Source organism: Diabrotica undecimpunctata, chromosome 9 (genome assembly GCF_040954645.1).
Source record: "Diabrotica undecimpunctata isolate CICGRU chromosome 9, icDiaUnde3, whole genome shotgun sequence".
NCBI classification, from domain to species: Eukaryota; Metazoa; Arthropoda; class Insecta; order Coleoptera; family Chrysomelidae; genus Diabrotica; species Diabrotica undecimpunctata.
This window is the reverse complement of record NC_092811.1, coordinates 100,897,053-100,918,242: the sequence shown is the minus strand read 5'-3', so window position 1 is coordinate 100,918,242 and position 21,190 is coordinate 100,897,053. Positions and strand designations below refer to the sequence as shown.

The 21,190-nt window shown below is 35.2% G+C and overlaps 1 protein-coding gene across 2 annotated transcripts in view; it reads left to right on the top strand.

Annotated features, from left to right (window-relative positions):
* LOC140450325 (uncharacterized) overlaps positions 1-21,190 on the top strand; it is a 76,499-nt gene that overhangs the window by 39,016 nt on the left and 16,293 nt on the right. Inside the window, exons 2-3 of one of the 2 annotated variants that reach the window (XM_072543902.1) lie at positions 12,706-12,939; positions 18,007-18,345. In XM_072543902.1, coding sequence (XP_072400003.1) covers positions 12,706-12,939; positions 18,007-18,345 — 573 coding nt within the window. The remainder of the gene's footprint in view (positions 1-12,705; positions 12,940-18,006; positions 18,346-21,190) is intronic. The other variant, XM_072543903.1, reaches the window with a different exon arrangement.

The window sequence follows — 21,190 nt, the reverse complement described above, 5'->3', positions numbered from 1 at the left end:
GAGGCAAAAACTATTGCATTTATTTTTTCTCGAGTTTTTCTCTTCTTAAGAAAATGTTAATCTTTAATTTTTATTCTGCTGTGGAACCTTTAGAATAAATCGTAAAGGCTTTTCAACACAAATAATAAAGGACAAAACAATGAAAATAAAGGAACACGATTATTTCATGTCCAATGATATGGCTGTTGTTAAATGGAAAGATCGGCGGCGCAAATGCCTTCTAGTCGGCAGTACTATGCATAATCCACTTGAGATTACTTCAGTTTTGCGAAGAAAAGCGAATATTGAATAAAAAAGTGTTAAGTGTCCAAAAGCCATAAGTAATTACAATCGCTATATGGGTGGAGTCGATCTATTCTATCAACTTCATGCTTCTTTATCCAATTTCATGGAAATCCCGAAAATGGTATATATAGATTATTTACTATTTGATTGATACAGCAGTGGTAAATTCATACATAACTTATAAGACTACAATGAAAATTAGGTCTATTAAATCGAAACCAATGAGTCACCTGTATCTTAGAAGTGTATTGGCCAACGATCTGATAGGAGATTTCCATACCAGACACGAGGCTAGGACCTAAGGTAACAATAGAAAGAAATAAACTGAAGAAAATACGTTCAAGTATTAAATGCTTAGATCGCCTTTTTTTCTGTAGTCGATTATGGAACCACAACTTCATGTGCCAATGTCAACATAGTTAATCTGGCTGTGGTTAAAATTTCAACCACCTAAAAAACCAACAAGAAGTGAAAATAAAATGAAAAAACGAATGAAAGTGCAATAATGGACCATTCGTTAATTATCATCTGCAAAGAATTTGTTTATATTACCAAAAAATAATTCTGCCCTATACAGGGTTAAATTTGTAAGTAATGAAATATTCAGCCTTTGTTAGCATCTAATCATTCTAATAAAGTTACAGTTTTTTTCCTGAAGAAGTTACAAAATCATGACAAAATATTGAGAGATATAGAACAAATATAATTTTTTCCCATTGACCGAATTGCTGATATTACCGTAAAATAGAATTACATTATCGTGTAGGAATGTTTAAAGATGCAGTCTTATTGTTGCAGTCAATAAATAATACTTTAATGGATCACTTATTTTCAGACACTTGCCACCCATGGGGAATTTGCTCAATCTTCAATGTTACAAATTTAGAATGGCATGCATCTGCATAGTTTCAATTACAGAAAAAACATCTAGGCAATGAACTGTTATTAATGTTTATTGCATTTAAAAGACACCATTTGCCGAGGAATTGGTCTTATTACGGTTCAATGTTGCGTAAAATGTTATCACTTTGGGAAATATTATAGACAATTTTAAATATAATTAAAAATTAATGACGGATTCCAAAGATCTTTAAAATAAACAAAATATTATGTAAGTAATTATTGTTGATAAGTAAATAATAACATAATAAATATTAGTATTTAATACTGTATACAAATAGAAGGGGTAACTCAATGGATATGGATGAGGTATTTCAAAGACCTATATAAAAATTATGTTTGTAAATTATTCTTCCTTTCCTTTTGTTTTTCTTCTTCTTCTTAATTTTTCTTACTAGTCAAAATGCCTGTTCAATCTTTGGTATCGCCAGTCATTCAAACGTTTTTTAGGTCGTCCAATGATTCTTCGACCTATTAGCGATTTGTCTAGAGATATTTTTGCTATTCTGTTTTGCGCCACTCTAGGGGACAAGAAAGGAGCCTTCACGAAATCAATAGTGCCACATCACAGCACTTAGAACAGCAAACACTTTTGACGGCGTATCCAGGAAACGTCTACCAGTAGACGGCTAATCGTTCCAATACCGGACAAACCAAATCAGATGGCAAATATGAAGCCACAAGGGTTCTTCTCAGAACCAAAACTGATAGTAGTAGCAAGGATCAATATTAAGGACATCAGGAGAAGGGGAGGCACATGTGGACAAAGGCACAAGTGGGCAGTTGATTTTTTTCCGTCTAGATTTAATTTCGAATGGTTCTAACTCACTCTCCTAGATGGAACTGGTGATATAGTTCCATGCAAAGAAATAAATTCAATGTCAGTTGCCATTAATCTGTTTGTGTCACGAGGTTGTGTTACTTTTACCGCGTAAAAGTAAATAAACAGTTTTTTAGAGATTGTAATATTATTTAGTTACATTCTGTGTTTCCTTGTAAAGTGAGTAGTCTTTGACTATGATCATATTTGATATCAGGTAAGTTTCTACAGTTTTGTTCTAGTCATAACCTAAAAACACATATCCGGTACTTTTAAAAAACTATGCATACGGGGCAGATGTGGACACCATACAGTGGACAAGTGGACAGTATTCACTTGTACCCCATAGGTTCTTTTAAAACAAAACAACCTAAAATATCTTTTTTTACCTTACAGTTCAAAATAATGGTGAAAACCTACATCAGAAAAACTTATAGAAGTAATATTCCTGAAAATGTAGTAGTTCAGGCCATTTGCGATATAAAAAATGGTAACGGATTAATCAGAAACGTAGAAGAGAGATATGGATTGAAGAAGAAGTCCATGTTACATAAAAGAATAAAACAACAGAATCAAAAAAATATAAATGATACAGAAATATCCTAAATAAAGTTTTTATCAAAATATATACCACAGCAATTTTTTTTAAATTTAGAAGAGGACAGTCTAGTAAATTATATTCTTCAATCTTCGAAGTTACAGTATGGATTAATCTACTTTCAAATTCAAACATTCGCATATGAGTATGCTTTGAAGCTTGAAAAAAATGTGCCAAAGTCATGGTCGGAAAATCTTTTACTGGAATTGAATGGATGAAAGGTTTCATGAAGCGTCACAATAATTTATCTTCGCAAAAACCGGAGTCTACGAGTCTAGCCAGAAACATCAGTTTCAGTGCGATTTAAATAATCATTCCTGACTGGAGCTCTAGAAGGTAGCATTGGTATTGCTTCTCCAAGTGGTTGGATGACCAACGAGGGATTCCTCGAAGTTGTAAAACATAGTAAAAAAAAAAACATGGTATGGTTTTTGATAACCATAATATACATGCGACGTTAGATGTTACATTATATTGCAGGGAAAATGGTTAAGTACTCTTAACGCACACAACACATCGTTTGCAGCCTTTAGATGTGTGTGTGTGTGTATTTGGCCCTGTTGAGGGTCATTGTCGTGCAGCATTCAACCAATGTCTACACATCCGGAAAAAGATATAACAATTTATGACATTGCACATCTAACAGATCCAGCCATTGACGAAGCATTTAATAGGAAAAACATTATTTCTGGGTTTTTAAACACTGGTTGCTATCTCTTTAATAAAACTATTTTTTTCTCAGAAGATTTTGTAGGAGCTGAAGTTACGGAAGTCAGTGATGTATCGCAGCGAGATACCACGACTGATGATTATCTAAATTGCAGTACAGTAGCCATTTCACCCCACTTTGACCTTTGACCCCTGACGTCACAAGCACCGTCCGCTCACTGGTCACGTCCCGCGATGACGTCATGAACGCTAGCCCGCGCCCCGTCATGACGCCCAGCCTACTAGGCCAATCGGTCATTTGGTAGGTGTCAATAGGTATAAAAAAAGTATTTATCAAAGGTGTAACGGTCAGTTGTCATGGTTAGAACGGGATATACGAAGCAATGTGTCGATATAAATAATTGTCAACCTGTTTTAACTATCGAAAAACAAAGTTCCAAAATTGTAATTATTTCCGACGTAAAACTCCAATATATCGTCCATACCCAAAGGCCGTAAGAATAAGGTCTAAGAAAGGAAGAAAGAAAAAAATTTTAACCATTCTGACCGCTACACTAAAAGAAAATAAATTAGAAAATGAAATAAGAGAAAAAGAGGAAAAAGAGAAAGGCAGCAATATATAAAAGAATAAATCCAAATCCCATATTCGCAAAGTTTTTGATGAGGAGACATCAAAAAGCGAAATTGAGAATTATTGCGAATAATCAGAAGTCTTATGGAAGTTGAGGACTGAAGATGGTAAAGATTTTGGATTGGATCCTATGAATATCCAGAAAGGGGATTTTGTTCTTATTAAATTTGCTACAAAAAAACACTCAAATTCTTTGTTGGTCAGATCTAATCGTAAATTTTTTAAAAATGACTCCGCGACAAGATTTTGTATTTCCAGATCAGAAGAATAAGAGTCATATTTCTGCAAACGATATTATGAGAAAATTGCCAGCTCCTGAAAAAAAATTGGGGCAGCAAGATCCAGCTCCTTTTTTAGGTTTTCCGTTTAATTTTCATGGGTATAATATGGGATAATTCAAAGTATTTATTATGTTAAATAAATATTAAAATGTACCTCCCATAGGGGCACATGTGGACTAATTACATCTACTTGGAATTTAATGCACGTGTCCTAAATAATTTAATTACTATCAAATTTAAATGTACACAAAGACTCCCAAATATGTGAATCTTACATTGAAGAAGCCGATACTTTACAATGAATCTCAGTTTGCATTATAATTTTTTTTTAATTTATCCACATGTGCTCCCCTCTCCCCTACTAGAGCAAAAGAACATAGCGTGTCGGAATTCTGCAAGAAATCCACATAGACCTGCTTACAACAAGACCGAAAATCTCAGGTATAAAACTGATTGCTAAGGTACCATACAACAAGCATAGGAGAGCGGTATTGATGAGAACTCAAACCAAAGTCTCATCTATGGGAGCAACTAACGTAAACGGTATAGAGATTATAACAGCATATTTTTATATTATATATTTTTATATTTTATATTTTTCATATTTTATATTTTTATAAAGGTGTTAAATTAATAAAAGTGAAGTGATTTTTGCCATTTTTTATAATTCTCATGAGATCAGTACAATGTATCCCTATCATTTAACGGCAACTATATAGTTTCAATAACTAGAACCTACTCTTCAAAACCTATAGCACGAAATTTTAGTTTTGAGAAAACAATCTCAAAATACAGAATATAAAACTTACGTAGTATTAATAAACTTCTTACACAAAGTTCACAAAATTATACTTAAAAATAAACTTCTATAAAATTCTAAAAATCATATTGTTTTATACAATGTTTACTTATTATACTCGAATAATAAACGATTACCATTTACATCTATATAATGAATTTGCTACTTATTTTCTATTACGTACAAGTAAACAGTTTACTTTTTAATGCAATTGATCGATGAGATTTCAATATTTCAAGGAGTTATCCATATTTGGACTAGCGACGTGACGGAGTCAAGTATATATTAAATTAGTTCTGAAATAGTCTTTGTATATAACTTAAACGATAATGGATAATGAACATGTGTATCTTAATTATTGAAATAACATAATATCCTTTAATAAAGTATTGCAGTATTGCGGAAAATGTGTTTACATAATTTCGTTATTACATAACATCTCTATTCTTCAGTAGATTTATACCTCTATAATTGTTGGGGTCTTGTTTATCTCCTTTCTTGAACATTGGTATCATTATGCTGTTTCTCAATGCGTCTGGTATCTTGCAGTGCAAAATTTTTGTATAAGTTTTTTCATCTCTAGGGTTATACTTTCTCCTCCGTGTGTTAGAAGCTCGTTGGTTATTCTGTCTGGTCCTGCTGACTTTCTATTTTTGAGTGAGTTTATGGCTATTTCTAGTTCCTGAAAACTGATTTCTATTTCGTGTATTAATTCATGTACGTTATTGTGTTGATTATTATTTTCCTTACAGTATGTAATTGTATTCCGTCAATTCTGCTATTTCTTTCCGTCGGTTTCTTGAATCTCCCTATTTGTTTTTGTATACCGTAGAAGTCGCTTTTCATCCTTTTTTGTAAACTGTTTCTAGTGTTCATTTTTTGTTTTTTTTTACCAACTGCTTTGTTTCAGTTCGTATTCTTCTATAGGTGGCTCGGGATTCTGGAGTATTTGATGTTTTGTACTTCGTGTAGGCCTCTTGTTTCTTTTGTTCAGTATAACTTTGCGTTTTCCTAGAGTTTCTGTTGCTGCTTCTTTTTCTTCCAGCTCGCGTTTATATCTTCGATGTCGTCTATCTGTTTCAGCTGTATCTTCTGTACTAGCCTCCTTTGGTACATTTCTCTTGTAGAGTCGTTCCACAGTGATTCTACATTGAATTTTTCCTCGGTGATTTCCTGTAGAAAATGTTTTGGTGTTATTTTCATTATTATTTTTGCTAGTACTAGTTTGTGTTAACTCCTTGCGTCTGCTGAGTTTAAAGTTCGGATATCTAGAATCTGCTTTAGGTAGATTTTTCTATTAGTGACTATAAAATCAATCATAGATTTGTGCTCCTGGAGTTTTCAAATGTATACTTATTTATACTGGAACTTATGATCGGAAAATGTATTATTGATTCTAAGTTCGTTAAAAGCGCAGAGATTAGCCATGAGTTGTCCATTAGCGTTGACATGGTCTTCATTCAATCTTTGTTTTACTTCTGGAACTATTTCATCCAGCAAAATGTGGAATCAAAATAAAAACACGATTTTAATGCTTTTTTGTTCATTTATTATTTAAGCTTATTAGTACAAACTAATACAATAAAAACTCAAAACAAAATTTATCTTAGGTGTGTATAATCAAATAAGGACGTATAATCAGTCAATTCGCAATTCGCAATTCGCAATCAATCTTACCTCTCTTTAACTTAAAATGGCTAGAGCAAATGCTACATTTATCATGTGATTTAAAAAAAACTCGTCCTCAGTAAGCCATGAAAGTGACACATAGGGCTTTGCTTGTATCGACTGTCAGGAATGAAATTTTATTCAAATAAACTTATCTGTTGTAAGAGTAGTTCATTTGAAGCAAATTTCATTGATGGTAATTTTGAGCTGACACAAGTTAAGTAATATGTTTTTCTTCCACGGCTTACTTGGGACGAGTTTTTTTTTTGATCTTATGATAAAAATCAGGATGTATCGTAAAATTCTAAACAGAAACATGAATTATTTATTTTATTGGAAGTGAGACCTTAAAAAACATATTTTATCTATCGTCTTATCGCCTAACCTACTTCGCACAGAACTGCATATATAGCCGGTTGTAGAGAAAGCCCTTCTGGTCTCTACGTTGGTCGGTTTTAAGGTCATCAAATGGTCATAAACCATGGACAAATGATCGCTTTTTACTCCTTCGGTCTCATAAACCGTCATTTCAATTTTCAAAATCTTTTCGTATTGTTTTTGAAAACCAGTTTTTTTTTAAAAAATTAATTAAAATCCTTTGTAAAAGGTATACAATGTGGCGCACCGAAAACGAAACAGAGGCATTTACTGGCAGATGATTCCTTTTTTGAAAAAACGCTCGGACCCGTCGATTTTGTTTTCGAGGGGGACACAAAATTGGCATAAAATCACTTTAACATTTGCAGCCCCTTAAGCGGGGGTGGCATCATCCCTAAAATCTTAAATGAAAAGGGGGGTCGAATGATCCATTATTTGAAAGGTCTTTCAACTCCCTTTATAATGATGTAAAATTCATGTATTCAATTCAGTAGTTTTGGAGATTTATTGATTTAAAGTTTAAAGTAGACTTTAATAGGTACATCAAATTAGTTTGTACTTCTTTCAGAAGAAATTTGAGTAAAAGCATTTTCTTGATAAGTAAATGCTTTTATTTACTACGCCCATGGTTTATTAATAATAAAAATAGCAATTGAAGTGTCCTTTGTGACAAAAAAAGTTGTTTCTTGAAGAAAGATAAGTAGAGAATGCCACGTACTTATTTTAAATAGGAAATAGTACATTAGTTTGCGATTGATTTGACCAATCTTTGTTGTTAAAATATCGTTTATTGCTTTATACATAAATTAACCATGGTATATTCCACGGCAGAAAGGGTTGAAATTATTGAAATATTTTTCGGAAATAATCAGTGCGCTAATAGAACAGCACAAATTTTTAATGAGCGACATGAGAACAATAATGTGCACCGAAAATATGTTCTAGAACTTGTAGCTAAATTTCGAGAAACTGGATCAGTCGCCAATAAAAAACGTAATATTGAAAATCCTATAAGGAACGAAGCAACAGAAGTGGGGGTTTTAGGGCAAGTTATTGTAGATCCTACATTAAGTACCCGCAAATTGCAAACTTCGTGTGGTGTTAGTCGACGTACTATCCAACGGATTCTAAAGGCCCATAATTTTCATCCGTATAAAATTCACCTTGTACAAGAACTTAATGAAGATGATTTTGATAAGCGATTAGAATTTTGTGAAGTTATGAGTGAACGAATTACAAACGATGAACAATTTTTATTTAACATTTGCTTTTCCGACGAATGTTCCTTTTTTTTAAATGGCGAAGTAAATCGTCATAATTGTCGATATTGGTCGGACTCTAATCCCAGAATTTACCATGAGGTACACACACAGCAGCCACAAAATTTAAATGTTTGGGCTGGCATTTTTGGCGATCATTTGGTTGGTCCTTTTTTCTTACCTGGAAATTTGACTGGGGAAATGTATTTGGAATTACTGCAAAATGCCATAGATCCTGCGCTAACAGATATAATTGAAAATCAGAATGATGGTCGATACGTTGAGAATATGTTGATGTTCCAACAGGATGGTGCCCCACCACATTACGCATTAAGAGTTCGGCATTATTTAGATCAGACCTTTCCAGGTCAATGGATTGGTAGAAGAGGTGCTGTTGAATGGCCCCCAAGATCGCCAGATTTATCACCTTTGGATTTCTTTTTGTGGGGTTACTTAAAAAGCAAAATCTATGCTACTCAGCCAACATCCTTAGAAGATTTACGACAAAGAATTGTGAATGAGTGCCATCAAATTACTCCTCAAATATTGCAAAATGTGCGGCAACGTTTTCAGCAAAATCTTTATTATTGCATGGAAAGTAATGGTGGTCATTTTCAATATTTACTCGGCTGACAGGTCAGTTCATTCTTTATTTTTTAACAACTTTGCTGCTATGTATTGTTCTCCTCTTACGATGATGTATTTAAACTTTAAATCAATAAATCTCCAAAACTACTGAATTGAAGTACATGAATTTTACATCATTGTAAAGGGAGTGGAAAGACCTTTTAAATGATGGATCATTCGACCCCCCTTTCCATTTAAGATTTTAGGGATGGTGCCACCCCCGCTTAGGGGGCTGCAAATGTTAATGTGATTTTATGCCAATTTTGTTTCCCCCTCGATAACAAAATCGACGGGTCCAAGCGTTTTTTTTTTTAAAGGAATCATCTGCCAGTAAATGCATCTGTTTCGTTTTCGGTGCGCCACCCTGTATATTTAAATATATACCTTTTACAAAGGATTTTAATTAATTTTTTAATATATGGTATACAGCCAAATACAGGAACGTAGATTCCTTGTGGAGTTTTTTTTTGTTATAAAAGTTTTCTCTCTCTCGTTTCAGTTCAATCTCAACTTCTTATTCTACAGTAAAATTCACTGGCTCCAGAGTAGCTGGAACATCTTCTACTTCTATTATGTTCTCTTGCACTGGTTCCACAATTACTTGTTTATTTTTACGACTTAATAAATTTTTTATCTCTTGTCGCATTGTTTTCTTTTTTCGACATGGGGAAAAAACCAGGATTGTTTAGTCTTTCGTCATAGTTTTTGAATTTTGTAAGTACACTAGTGTATCTGTAATTTAAGAGGCGCCGTTTCGCAATTATGTCTGTTTAGTTCTGGCTATTTAGTTTGTCTAAGGCAAATTTCACAGTTGTGTCGGCCGTTATCAAAGTGGACTCTCTTCTGCAAAGACCTTCTACTGCCAGTTTCACGGGTTGAAGAGTGGCGATCAACTCATTGATTATTGACCACTCGCCAGCAAAAAATTTTGTTACAGAATCAATGTCTATCAATGCTTTATCGATGCAAACTTTTAGCAATCTGAGCAAACTGTTCTACCTGGTGCGGCAATCAAGAATCAAACTTAATTCCTTGCCTTTCTCTTTCTTGTCATATTTTTGCAAGAACATGTTGTCTTTGGTAGGTTATATGTTGAACGTTTTAACAACTTTTCGTATTTTCATGAGCAGACGCTGTAACGAGATATCAATTCAACTGAACTCGCTGATGTTGGTTTGATTGTTACTTGCCAATCCTTCATTCACCTCTGTCTTCATATTTTCATTTCATCAGTGTCGTCTATTGCTGCTTGTTCTCATTTTTAGACAGTACGTCCACTGCAGAAAATTGAATTCCATGTGCATAGCACAATTGCTGATGAGCTTGCCAACTTTCAACATAACGACTGCGCCGCCGGTTGTGATACCAATGGTGTCGGATTCAATCATTAAACCAAAAATTTTCAACCGTTTTGCCACTAATTCAATGCAGTATTCGGCAGAGCACGAGCCGTGAATTCTGATCAAACTCTCATTCAATTCTGATCATTCTGATCAAATTCTGATTCAATCAAATCTGATCTGAACATCTGTGATTTTTTTGGGAGGTCCACTCGTTGAAGCTCAACGAAAATTTTTGTCCTTTTTGTTTTAAATTAGTAAATTCTTTCATAAGATTTGATTGGACTTGCTCTACATAGTCCTGCAAACAGATGTCTTCCTGTTATCCTGCCTACCAACTAAAACCACCCTCTCCTACTTATGCGCAGTTGACTGTCGCATGTAAAGTACTTCAAAAGTGGGATGCCACTGTAAGGCTGACGACACTTTCGGAGCACTACCTTCTTTTATCTATATCTTATATCTGTCGTTGGTCCGGCTGGTGTTGGTCTCTTCTTCTTCTTTCTTTTTAATTACTGTTTAAATATAATTATGTAGAATATCCATCCCTACTTACTTTCCGTCATCTTCACGATCATCACTCTCACAGTTACAGGGTTGATACCTATTTCTCTATACATTATGTTTCTCTCCACTGTTCACCTATTACACTTCAGCATTGTGTGAGTAACAGTGTCAAAGTATTCACAGTATAGGCATTTATCTGCATTATTCTGAATCTATGAAGATATGTCCTAAAACACCATTGTCCTGTGAGCACTAGTGTCATGAAGTAATCCAGTCGCCTGTGACCACAGTCCACCCAGTCCTTTAGGCTCGCATCAACATATTGGTTCACTAAGCAACATCTTCCGTGTTTTTCCACTCTTCTTGTCATCTTTCTATTGATCTTTCTCTTTCTTCTTTTTTATGGCTACTGTCAAATATTCTCTTCTCTCATAGATATGTCTTCTTTCTACTGCTAACACATGCAGAGGAACACAACCCGTGATAGTCCACAAGGCCACCGCAGATACACTCCTGTAGGCGCACGCTACTCGCAACAGACTTGTTCTGTCTACTCGTATCATCAGCCATTTGTAGGTCGGTATCTCTGTCGCCTCACTCTAGACTGGTAGCGCGTAAAGGATGACTGATTGCACAACACCGTGTAAGGCCCTCCTCCTTTCTGATTTGGGTCTTCCAATGTTAGGCATTACTCTCCCCATCGTAGCCGCACTTTTCGCTACCTTCTGGGCTACTACCCGCATATGCTCCCCCCATCCATCATATTGGTGTAGTGTCACTCCCAGATATTTGACGCTTTTCTTTGATGTTAGTTGTACACCTGCACATTGGAGTGCCATCCCTTGTCGTTTCCATTTACCCTTTAAAATAATGGCTTTGGTCTTCTCTGCTGACAGTTCTAGTCCATGATCTGTCATCCAGTCTTTCACGACGTTGCCCATATGTTTAGCCGAAATCAGAAATCCGACTTGTCCCACGCTACTATCAGCACAGCGAGATCATCTGCAAAAGCAAAGGGGGTTATACCTTCTCCATATCCGCAGTTCATGACCCTGTCATATGCCAGGTTCTAAGCGTCGGACCCAAGATCAATCCCTGTGGGACTCCAGTCCTTACGTCAACGAGCGTGCCCTTCTAAACCATGATCTTTCTGTCAGAAAGATATTCCGTCATCACATTCATCAGATAGTTAGGACACTCCCTCTCTTTCAATGCCTGCAACACCTCTTTCCACTGCAGAGTGTTGAATGCATTTCTAACATCGAAGAGCAGCAGAGCTGCCTAGCGATGTTCATCTCCAATGTTGTGCAATGCCTCGATTACACTTAAAATTGCATCAACTGTGCTCTTCCCTTTGCAGAATCCGAATTGTCTCGAGGATAGGCCTCCAGATCTCTCAATCGTGTCGTCGATCCGTCATCGCAGCATCTTCTCGTGCAACTTTCCGATGCATGGGAGGAGGCATATGGAGCCATATTTCTCCCCAGTTTTGGAAAGCAGTACCAATCTTGATGTCCTCCAAGCCTTAGGAACTATCTGTGCTTCAAGCAATGCATTCATATGCTCTAAAAGCCACCCAGGTTTTGCGCGTTATAGACCCTTTACCGCTTAGTAACCAACATATGCGTCAGAAAAACTCAAGAACCGCCTTAATTGGCTCGAAGATTGGTTTCACAAGTGGAAAATTATAGTAAACACTGAGACATCTGCGCAGATATCTTTTATAATCAGACATACCTTGTATCCACATATCACAATATTCAACCCATCCCAGTAAAAAACAAATTTTGACAAATATTAACGTTGAGGGCACATATCGACATATTTATGGAAAGTACATAGAAAGATATATAAATTTAAATAGAAAAAAAAATATGATAACCTTATTAAAAAATTTCTATATATTAAGTAATTAAAACTATTTATTAAATGTTTTTTTTTAGAGTTCACTCTAGCTTTTGACTCGACCGCTATAGAATCCTTGCCCAAAAAGAGCTTAGAACGCATTGCCAGGACAGCAGACAACGAAATAATTAGTAATGAACTAATTCAAAATACTCTTAAACATATAAACATTACAAAATCACTTCGAAAAGGTAATAGGCGAATTGGTAGGAAGCGAGCTGGAAGTACGCGGCCCTTAAAAAGAAGAGCAAGAAGGAGAAGGATAGGTAACGGTAAAAATAATTATGTACAATTAAAAAATATATACATCGTTGATAAAGCATGCAACGTTGATATTTAACCAACACTAGGGGTTGGCATCTTCTAGAGATGTTACTGCTTCACTTGTAAGCTGAAACTGACACGGCGTTTTACTACGGAGGCAGTATTTATATTTTCTACTCGGCTCCCCTGCACTGGTTTCGGCATGAGGGGGCGTGTCGTCGTTCGTAGCTTTTCTTTTTTCGTGTTTTGCGGGAAGGGTGTTTGTGGATTTTTAATATTGGTATCCATGTTTTGTTAATTTTTAGTCCTTCTTCTATCCGATTAAAATTATTTGGATGCTTATATATTTCCACCGCTTCCCGATATAACCATGGGTAGTGCTGTGATGTTTTATCCAGCATCTGCGTTTCTTTAAAGAGTATCCAATGTTCTCCGCTTCCCAAAGCGTGTTTGGCAACGGCAGATTTGTCGATATGTCCTAAACGACAATGGCTTTTATGTTCGTTTATCCTTGTGTTCGTGTGTCTTTTCGTGGTTTCCACATATACCATTCCACATGTGCAAGGTATTCGGTATATACCGGCGGTTGCTAATGGGTCGCGTTTTTTCTTCACCGATCTTAAACAGTCCTTAATTTTCTTTGTAGGCTTGAAAATGGTCTTTACTTAAGTATTCGCCCAATTCTGTCTGTTACCCCTGATATATAGGGCAAGAACGCTTTGCCTATACATGCTGTTACTTCGTCCTTTCTTCTAGAAACGTTGTTAATCGCTTTATGTATTTCTCTTCTGGTATAACCATTAGAGGTGAGCGCTTTTTCAATATGAAGAAGTTCATTTTGCAGATGCTGTGGTTCACAAATTCTCTTCGCCCTCTCCGCCAAAGTTTTGATGATACCTTGTTTTTGGCCTAAATGATGATTTGAGTTCATGTTTAAGTATCTTCCTGTGTGTGTAGGTTTTCGATACACTTTATGTCGTAAGTAATCTTCTTTTCGATTTACTAATACATCTAGGAACGCTAGTTGTTGATCTTTCTCAGTTTCCATCGAATATTGAATATTTGGATTTATATAAGTGTTTATATAAGACAGGAAATCGTTAAGTTTTTCTACTCCGTGACCCCATATCACAAAAGTGTCATCGACGTATCTAAACCATACCCTTGGCTTGTATGCTGATTCCATTACCCTCTTCTCTAGATGCTCCATGAAAAGGTTGGCTACGACCGGGCTTAGTGGGCTTCCCATTGCTACTCCATCTACCTGTTCATAAATCTGGTCTTTCCATGAAAAGTGGGTGGTAGTGAGGCAAATACGGTATAATTTCATCATATCCTTGGAAACTAGTTTGTCGTACTCGTTCAAATGTATCGGGGAAAATTGCCATACGTTCTTCAAAAACTTGTTGTTTCAAAATATCTATACTGTCGGGTGCTGTAGCGTAAACCTTAGATTTCAAGTGCCCCACAGAAAAAAATCTAATGGTGTGAGGTCCAGTGAGCGAGTTGGCCATTCTATCAACCTCCTTGTCAAATCCATCTACCACTATATTCCTCACCTAGGTAACGTCTTACCGCACCATAATAATATACAGGAGCATCATCTTGTTAAAACGTTATTTCCAAGTTGCCGAATTCGCCTGGATTATCTACCATATTTTCAAGAATTAACGGCTCAACTGCGTTTTGTAACATCTCCAGATACACTTCACTGGTTAAGTTAGCATTGAGAAAAACAAGCACAACTATGTGGTTTCCCAAAATACCTGCCCAAACATTTTCTTTTTCTGGAAATTGAGTAGGTATGTTTTTAACAAAAAAAACGTGAGGATTTGTGTGACTCCAATACCTCACATTGCGTGTTTTAACATTTCCATTAAGAGAAAAAGTATACTCTTGTCTCCAAAACAAATTGTTTTTATATAATCTGGCTATTGGTTAATTTGATTGGACATATTTTCACAGAATTTTAGTCTTCGGTCGGGGTCATTATCTAAAAGTTGGTGCACAATTTTTAATGTGTATGGATGAAGCAGAAAGACTTTTGAGATTTAATTTTAGTACAGGACCTCTGCCATCCTCTTATACGTATTTCGACCTTCATAAGTCTCCTCAGAACAACATAGTCAGATCTTCTGCATTCTGCAAAAGTAATTGCTGTGACTTCAGGATCATTGAAAAATTATACACTCGTGGGCAAAAATATTGAATATTTTGGAATTTTTTAATTTTCTTTTTGAAATTAAATTCTGATCAATTAAGTCGTTTATTGTGAAAAAGAGTTTATTTTAACAATGTTTATTGAACAATTTTAAGTGTTTATGTGGAGAAATCTACGAAAACAATCATGCTTAATGTTAGGTGAATAAAGTTATTTTACTCTAAACTTAAATGCTAATTTAAATTGCTTAAACAAGTCTTTTTAACTGAAACAAGTACCTGATTAGTAACGAGTGTTCCCCTTTAGCTCTTATTAATGCTTGCATTCTTCTCGGCCGGCTTGGAAAAAAAGTTTGGATATATCCTTGGGGAATAGCATTCCATTCATCCTGTGCAGCAAGCTGAAGTTGCTCTATCGTATTTGGAACGGGATTTCTTTGTCGTATGTAGCGTTTTAGCTGATTCCATATGTGCTCTATTTGATTTAAATCCAGGCTAAATGATGCCAATCCAATGTTCGAATTTTGACCTCCGCAAGATAATTACTCACTATGGCAGCGGCATGTAGTCGAGCATTATCGTGCATTAACATGAATCTGACATATCTAATGTAACCAACGTATGGCAAAACATGATCTTGCAGAATGGTTTGAACGTAAGAGTCACAGTAATTCGTCTAAACCTTCCACAAGTGCGGTGCGTCCCTCTCAACTAATACCTCCCTGAAGCAGTATGCCACCACCTCCAAAACTAACTGTGTGGGCGAGAATGCAGGTGGCGAATCGTTCTCCAACTCTTCTGTAGTGGTTTTGATCATCCAGCTTTCTTATTAATAGGATTCTGGTCTCATCAATGAAATGAAAATTTGTGAGTTGTCGATATTCTACCGAATATGTGTTATTGCAAATTCTAAACAACGAACTTTATGATTTTGAAGAAGACGTAAAACTTTGCCAGGGCATGTAGGCTTTATGTTTGCTTCTTTTAATCTTCGTCTAACTGTTTTTAAACTCACATTAACTTGTCTAACATCCATTGGCTCATTTATGAGGTGCATCGATGTCGATGAGCGATTTCGTGTAGAATTAAGAACCAAAAAACGGTCATCAATTGCGGTTGTGCACCTTGGGAGTCCTTGGCCAGGTCTTTGTACAAAATTTCTTGTCTCGGGATACCTTTTTAAAGTATTCGAAACTGTAGATTGACTTCTCCTGGGACCTCATGCTATATCTTTTTCTATATAGAATATAATGCTTATACACTCACCGGCACGAAAAACGGAGCACTTGCATTTTTAAAATAAAAACTTAAAATTTTAATTCTCTTTAAACTTTTATTATTATAATAACGTAAACACAAACGAAACAAACTATTTTAAGTAATTTCTAATAGAACTTAAGTCCTGATCCGAAAAAAAAATGTATAAAAAATCAGAAATAAAGAATACTCTATTCTTATCACTTCTAAAAGTGCAAAGTCCTGATCCGAAAAAAAAATGCATAAAAAATCAGAAATAAAGAATACTCTATTCTTATCACTTCTAAAAGTGCAAAGGTAGCTGTTGGTATTCTATTGGTATTCTTTTGTTCTTGTTGATGTGAGTAAACCGACAGGTCAAATCAAGTGTCAAACACAATTTGAAGTTTAATTACGTTAATTTAATCTCAAGAATTATGGTTGTAAATACCGAAACAGCAGCTATTATTGTTGCGTTGCTTCAAGACGGCAGAAGTGAGCGATATGTTGCTCAAAAGTATCAAATATCCAATAGTACTGTGCACCATATTTTTACACGTTTCTTACACATCATCGTAGCTCTTACATCAAGTTTACACTAGACGACCTGGCACCGTTCCCCAATGAAAAACTAGTACCTGTGATGATCGCTTCATCCTCTTACAAAGTCTACGAGATCGTCGTGCCACGGTTGTACAAATTCGAAATCAAGTTCAGTACGTCCGGAACACTAACGTAAGCGAACGAACACTTAGACGAAGGTTTGGAAAAGCAAATTTAAGCAGTCGCAGACCCGCAACAGTCCTACAACTTCTCAGGCGCCATTGATTTGCACGGCTTCGGTTTGCCAGAAACCATGCTCATTTTACTGTAAATAATTGAAGGCACGTTGTATTTACCGATGAGTCCAGGTTTACCTTGCGGTCTCCGGATTGCCGTGAGAGAGTATGGCGAAGACCACATGAGCGTTTTGCAGTTGTACCTTCAGTTATAGAGTAGGCTATCAAAGGGGCTCAATTATGGTGTGGGCTGGAATTTCTCTAGAAGCACGTACACAATTGTATATCGTTCCGAGAGGCTCCATAACAGCTGCCAGGTACATTGATAAAATTCTCCAAGATTTGGTTGTGTCTTATGCTGGTTTTTTTGGTATGCATAATAATGTCAAGCCTCACAGTGCGAGAATCGCTCAACAGTTTTTAAATGACATAAACATTCCTGTAATGGATTGGCCAGCATCGAGTCCAGACGCAAACCCAATCGAACACGTTTGAAACATGCTTGGGAGAAGGATACGAAGTAGTGCTCCTGCTCCCTTAACCTTAAATTTGTTACAAGAAGCCCTTTTAGAGGAATGGAAACCTATTCCTCAACAGGACATAGGACATTTCTCATTTGATTTTAGGCATACCAAGGAGAATTCAGGAGATAATTCGAGCACGTGGAGGAAACATTCATTATTAAAATCAGTTTCTCCGGACACATGATTTAAGTTTTCACGTATTTTGTTACTTTTACTTACGTTTTTTTCCTTAATTTTCAAATTGTTATCTACTGAAACAGTTCTTTGTTCAAAAGTTAAATTTTTATCAAAAATTACTTAAAACGCTCTGTTTTTGGTGCCTGTGAGTGTATAAGTGATTCAATATAGTAAACTAATAAACTTTCTACACTTTCAGGAAACAATTTAAACCGACAGAACAATCGTAATGCATCCGAATCGAATACTCTTAATAGAAGACCGGTCTTACGAAGAAGAAAATTCAGAAAACGACGTAGGAAACAAAAAGTACCATCACGATTGGCAGAAGTAACTACGACTAAAGGGATTATTATCTCCACAAAGACTGATTCAAACGATACTCTTAATAAACTTATCGAGAAACTAAACAAGAATCCAGAGGACAATTTTGACGAATTTAAGCATAAACAAAAAACCGAGAAATTGGTTTTGGCCTCGCAGAGTACGTTTTTTGACCCCCTAGCTAATATAACTGATTTAGTTACATCAAATAATGGTAAGTAGGTATACAATTTTCTTTTTAAATTTGAATTTAAAATGTAGTTTTATTTTGGATATAAAATTATAAATATTGAGATTTTAACAACTTACGAATGAACATATTATAATTTTTCTTTATTTAGAATTGCCGCATCAACTATTAAAGGTTATTAGCGCATTTTACAGATTTTACAGTAACAAAACAGTCAAAAGAAATAAACTGTCTAGGTCTAACTTTTGAGAGAACTTTAAATTGGAATTTGCACATAGATAAACTACAGCTTTCCTGTCAAAAGAGATTAAATATATTCAAAATATTATCCAACAAAATTTGGGGTGCTGATCATAAAATATTAATTAGGCTTTATAAATCGCTCATTAGAACTAAAATCGACTATGGTTGCATATGTTACGATGCTGCATGTAAAACCACTCTAAAAAAACTAAACAGTATTCAATCTACAGCTTTGAGTTTAGCACTGGGAGCTTTTAAAACTAGTCCGGTTAGTAGTATGCAAGTTCTAACTGGAGAACCTCCCTTACATATAAGACGACAGCAACTATCCTTGAACTACATTGCAAAGATAGCATCCCAGAAACAGCATCCTGTATTTTTCCACATCTGCAACCCTGGACTTCCTCCTAACAATAAGACCAAAAACTCTACACCCCTCATAGAAAGAATAAAGCTCACAACTTTCGATATGAATCATCTCAATGTAACGCTAAATATAAATGCAAAGTATCCCCCATGGACAAGCCACCCATTAACTATTGACGTAACACTTACCAAGTATCCCAAATCAACTACAAATTCCACAATAATTAAATCTCTATTCATGGAAATTCTAGACCGCTATCCTAATTATTTGCAAATCTTTACTGATGCCTCTACAACTCCAAATGGTCACGCTACTGCCTACTACTGTAAAGAAAATTCTTATAGCATATCGATACCAACCAACTACAGTATACTAACAGGTGTGGCTACAGCTATTTTGGAAGCCCTAATCTTCTTCGAAAAGAGTAGAACGATAAAGTTCATTATCGTAACAGACTCATTAAATGCATTACTGGAACTGAAACAAATATATACCAACAACCCTATTATACAGAGTATAAAAAACGAACTAGAAAAATTTCGATCATTAGGAAAGGAAGCGGCTTTTATTTGGGTACCTTCACATACAGGTATTTACGCAAATGAAAAAGCAAACCAACTGGCTAACAAAAGTCGAATGAACTCAAAACGTCCTGCAAAATTGAAGACATATCCGTACACCGATCTAAAAAACCTGGCTAAAATCCACTGTATTAATACTTGGAAAAATTATTGGGAAAAATTAGGTACTAAATTAAATGTAATTTGCCCAAAAATAACTGATGTCCTAAAGACTCCTTTAAACGGAAGAAACCAAGTCATTACTTATCGTTTAAGAATTGGCCATACTGCCTTAACACACAAATACCTAATAACAAAAGAACCACTACCTATCTGCTCCAGCTGCTCTAACCCACTGATTGTGAAACACATCCTGCTTGATTGTCCTCAATTCAAGGAAAAAAGAAGATCCCACGGATTCACAGATGATGATCTCAAGACAGTTCTCACCAAAAAAATTTCGACAGTGTTAAGCTATTTAAAAGACATCAGGTTATTCAATTTTATTTAATGTAATATTTCATGTATTTGTTATATCCACTAATAACACTGCGCGGTTGATGTGGTTTTGTGTTTAAATAAAAAAAAAACAGTAACAAAATATACTAATTACAAATTAAATTATAAATAATAAAGTATGTAACAAATTTTATGTAATAAACGTATGTCCTTAATAGAGTAAGATCCCAGAGCGATCAGACATACCTTATTTTCACACAGATGAAACCTTAGAGTCTGAGTACAGTCTCGTGTGCTTTGAATACCTGCGTATTTATGAAACTTGCTGAGTGACACCTGGGCAGGTACCAGGCGAGAAAGATAACTAAAAATAAGAGCTATTTAAATTAAATTTACATAACTGATTTTTATACATATTTTGCAGAATATTATTTTAAAAATACTGTAATAAGTGTCAGACACTTGTCATGGACCAGAACTTTTGTCAGACGCTTTAAAGCTCCACTAAAATTAAATGAACTTTACTTACTTTTACATGTCTGATTTTTAAATAGAGATGCAAAAATATTTAATCGGATCGAAAACAGTAAGTATTCTTAATGTATTTGAATTTTTTACTCTGAGGCTCATGCGCACAGCACTCTCGCGCTCATACTTCTGGTTAACTAATTTTTGTGTTTGAGGGATGTTTGGTCATTTTAATTTGTCTGACTAATTAAACGTAACTTTATTATAGTTCCATTAATAACATATTTAAAAATCAGACATGTAAAAGTAAGTAAAGTTCATTTAATTTTAGTGATGCTTTAAAGCGTCTGACAAAAGTTCTGGTCCATGACAAGTGTCTGACACTTATTACAGTATTTTCAAAATAATATTCTACAAAATATGTATAAAAATCAGTTATGTGAATTTAAGTTAAATAGCTCTTATTTTTAGTTACCTTTCTCACCTGGTACCTGCCCAGGTGTCACTCAGCAAGTTTCATAAATGCGCAGGTATTCAAAGCACACGAGACGCTACTCAGGCTCTAAGGTTTCATCTGTGTGAAAATAAGTTATGTCTGATCGCTCTGGGATCTTGGACTATAAGTAATTTGATTGTATTTGATACATTACAGTTTAAAATATCTTTAAGTTTATTTGCTTCTTCTGGTATGTTGTTCATGGCTCTTTCGTAGGAATGAAGAGGGCATTCAAACAATATATGCTGAACAGTTATTGGACATTTACAGTAGGAA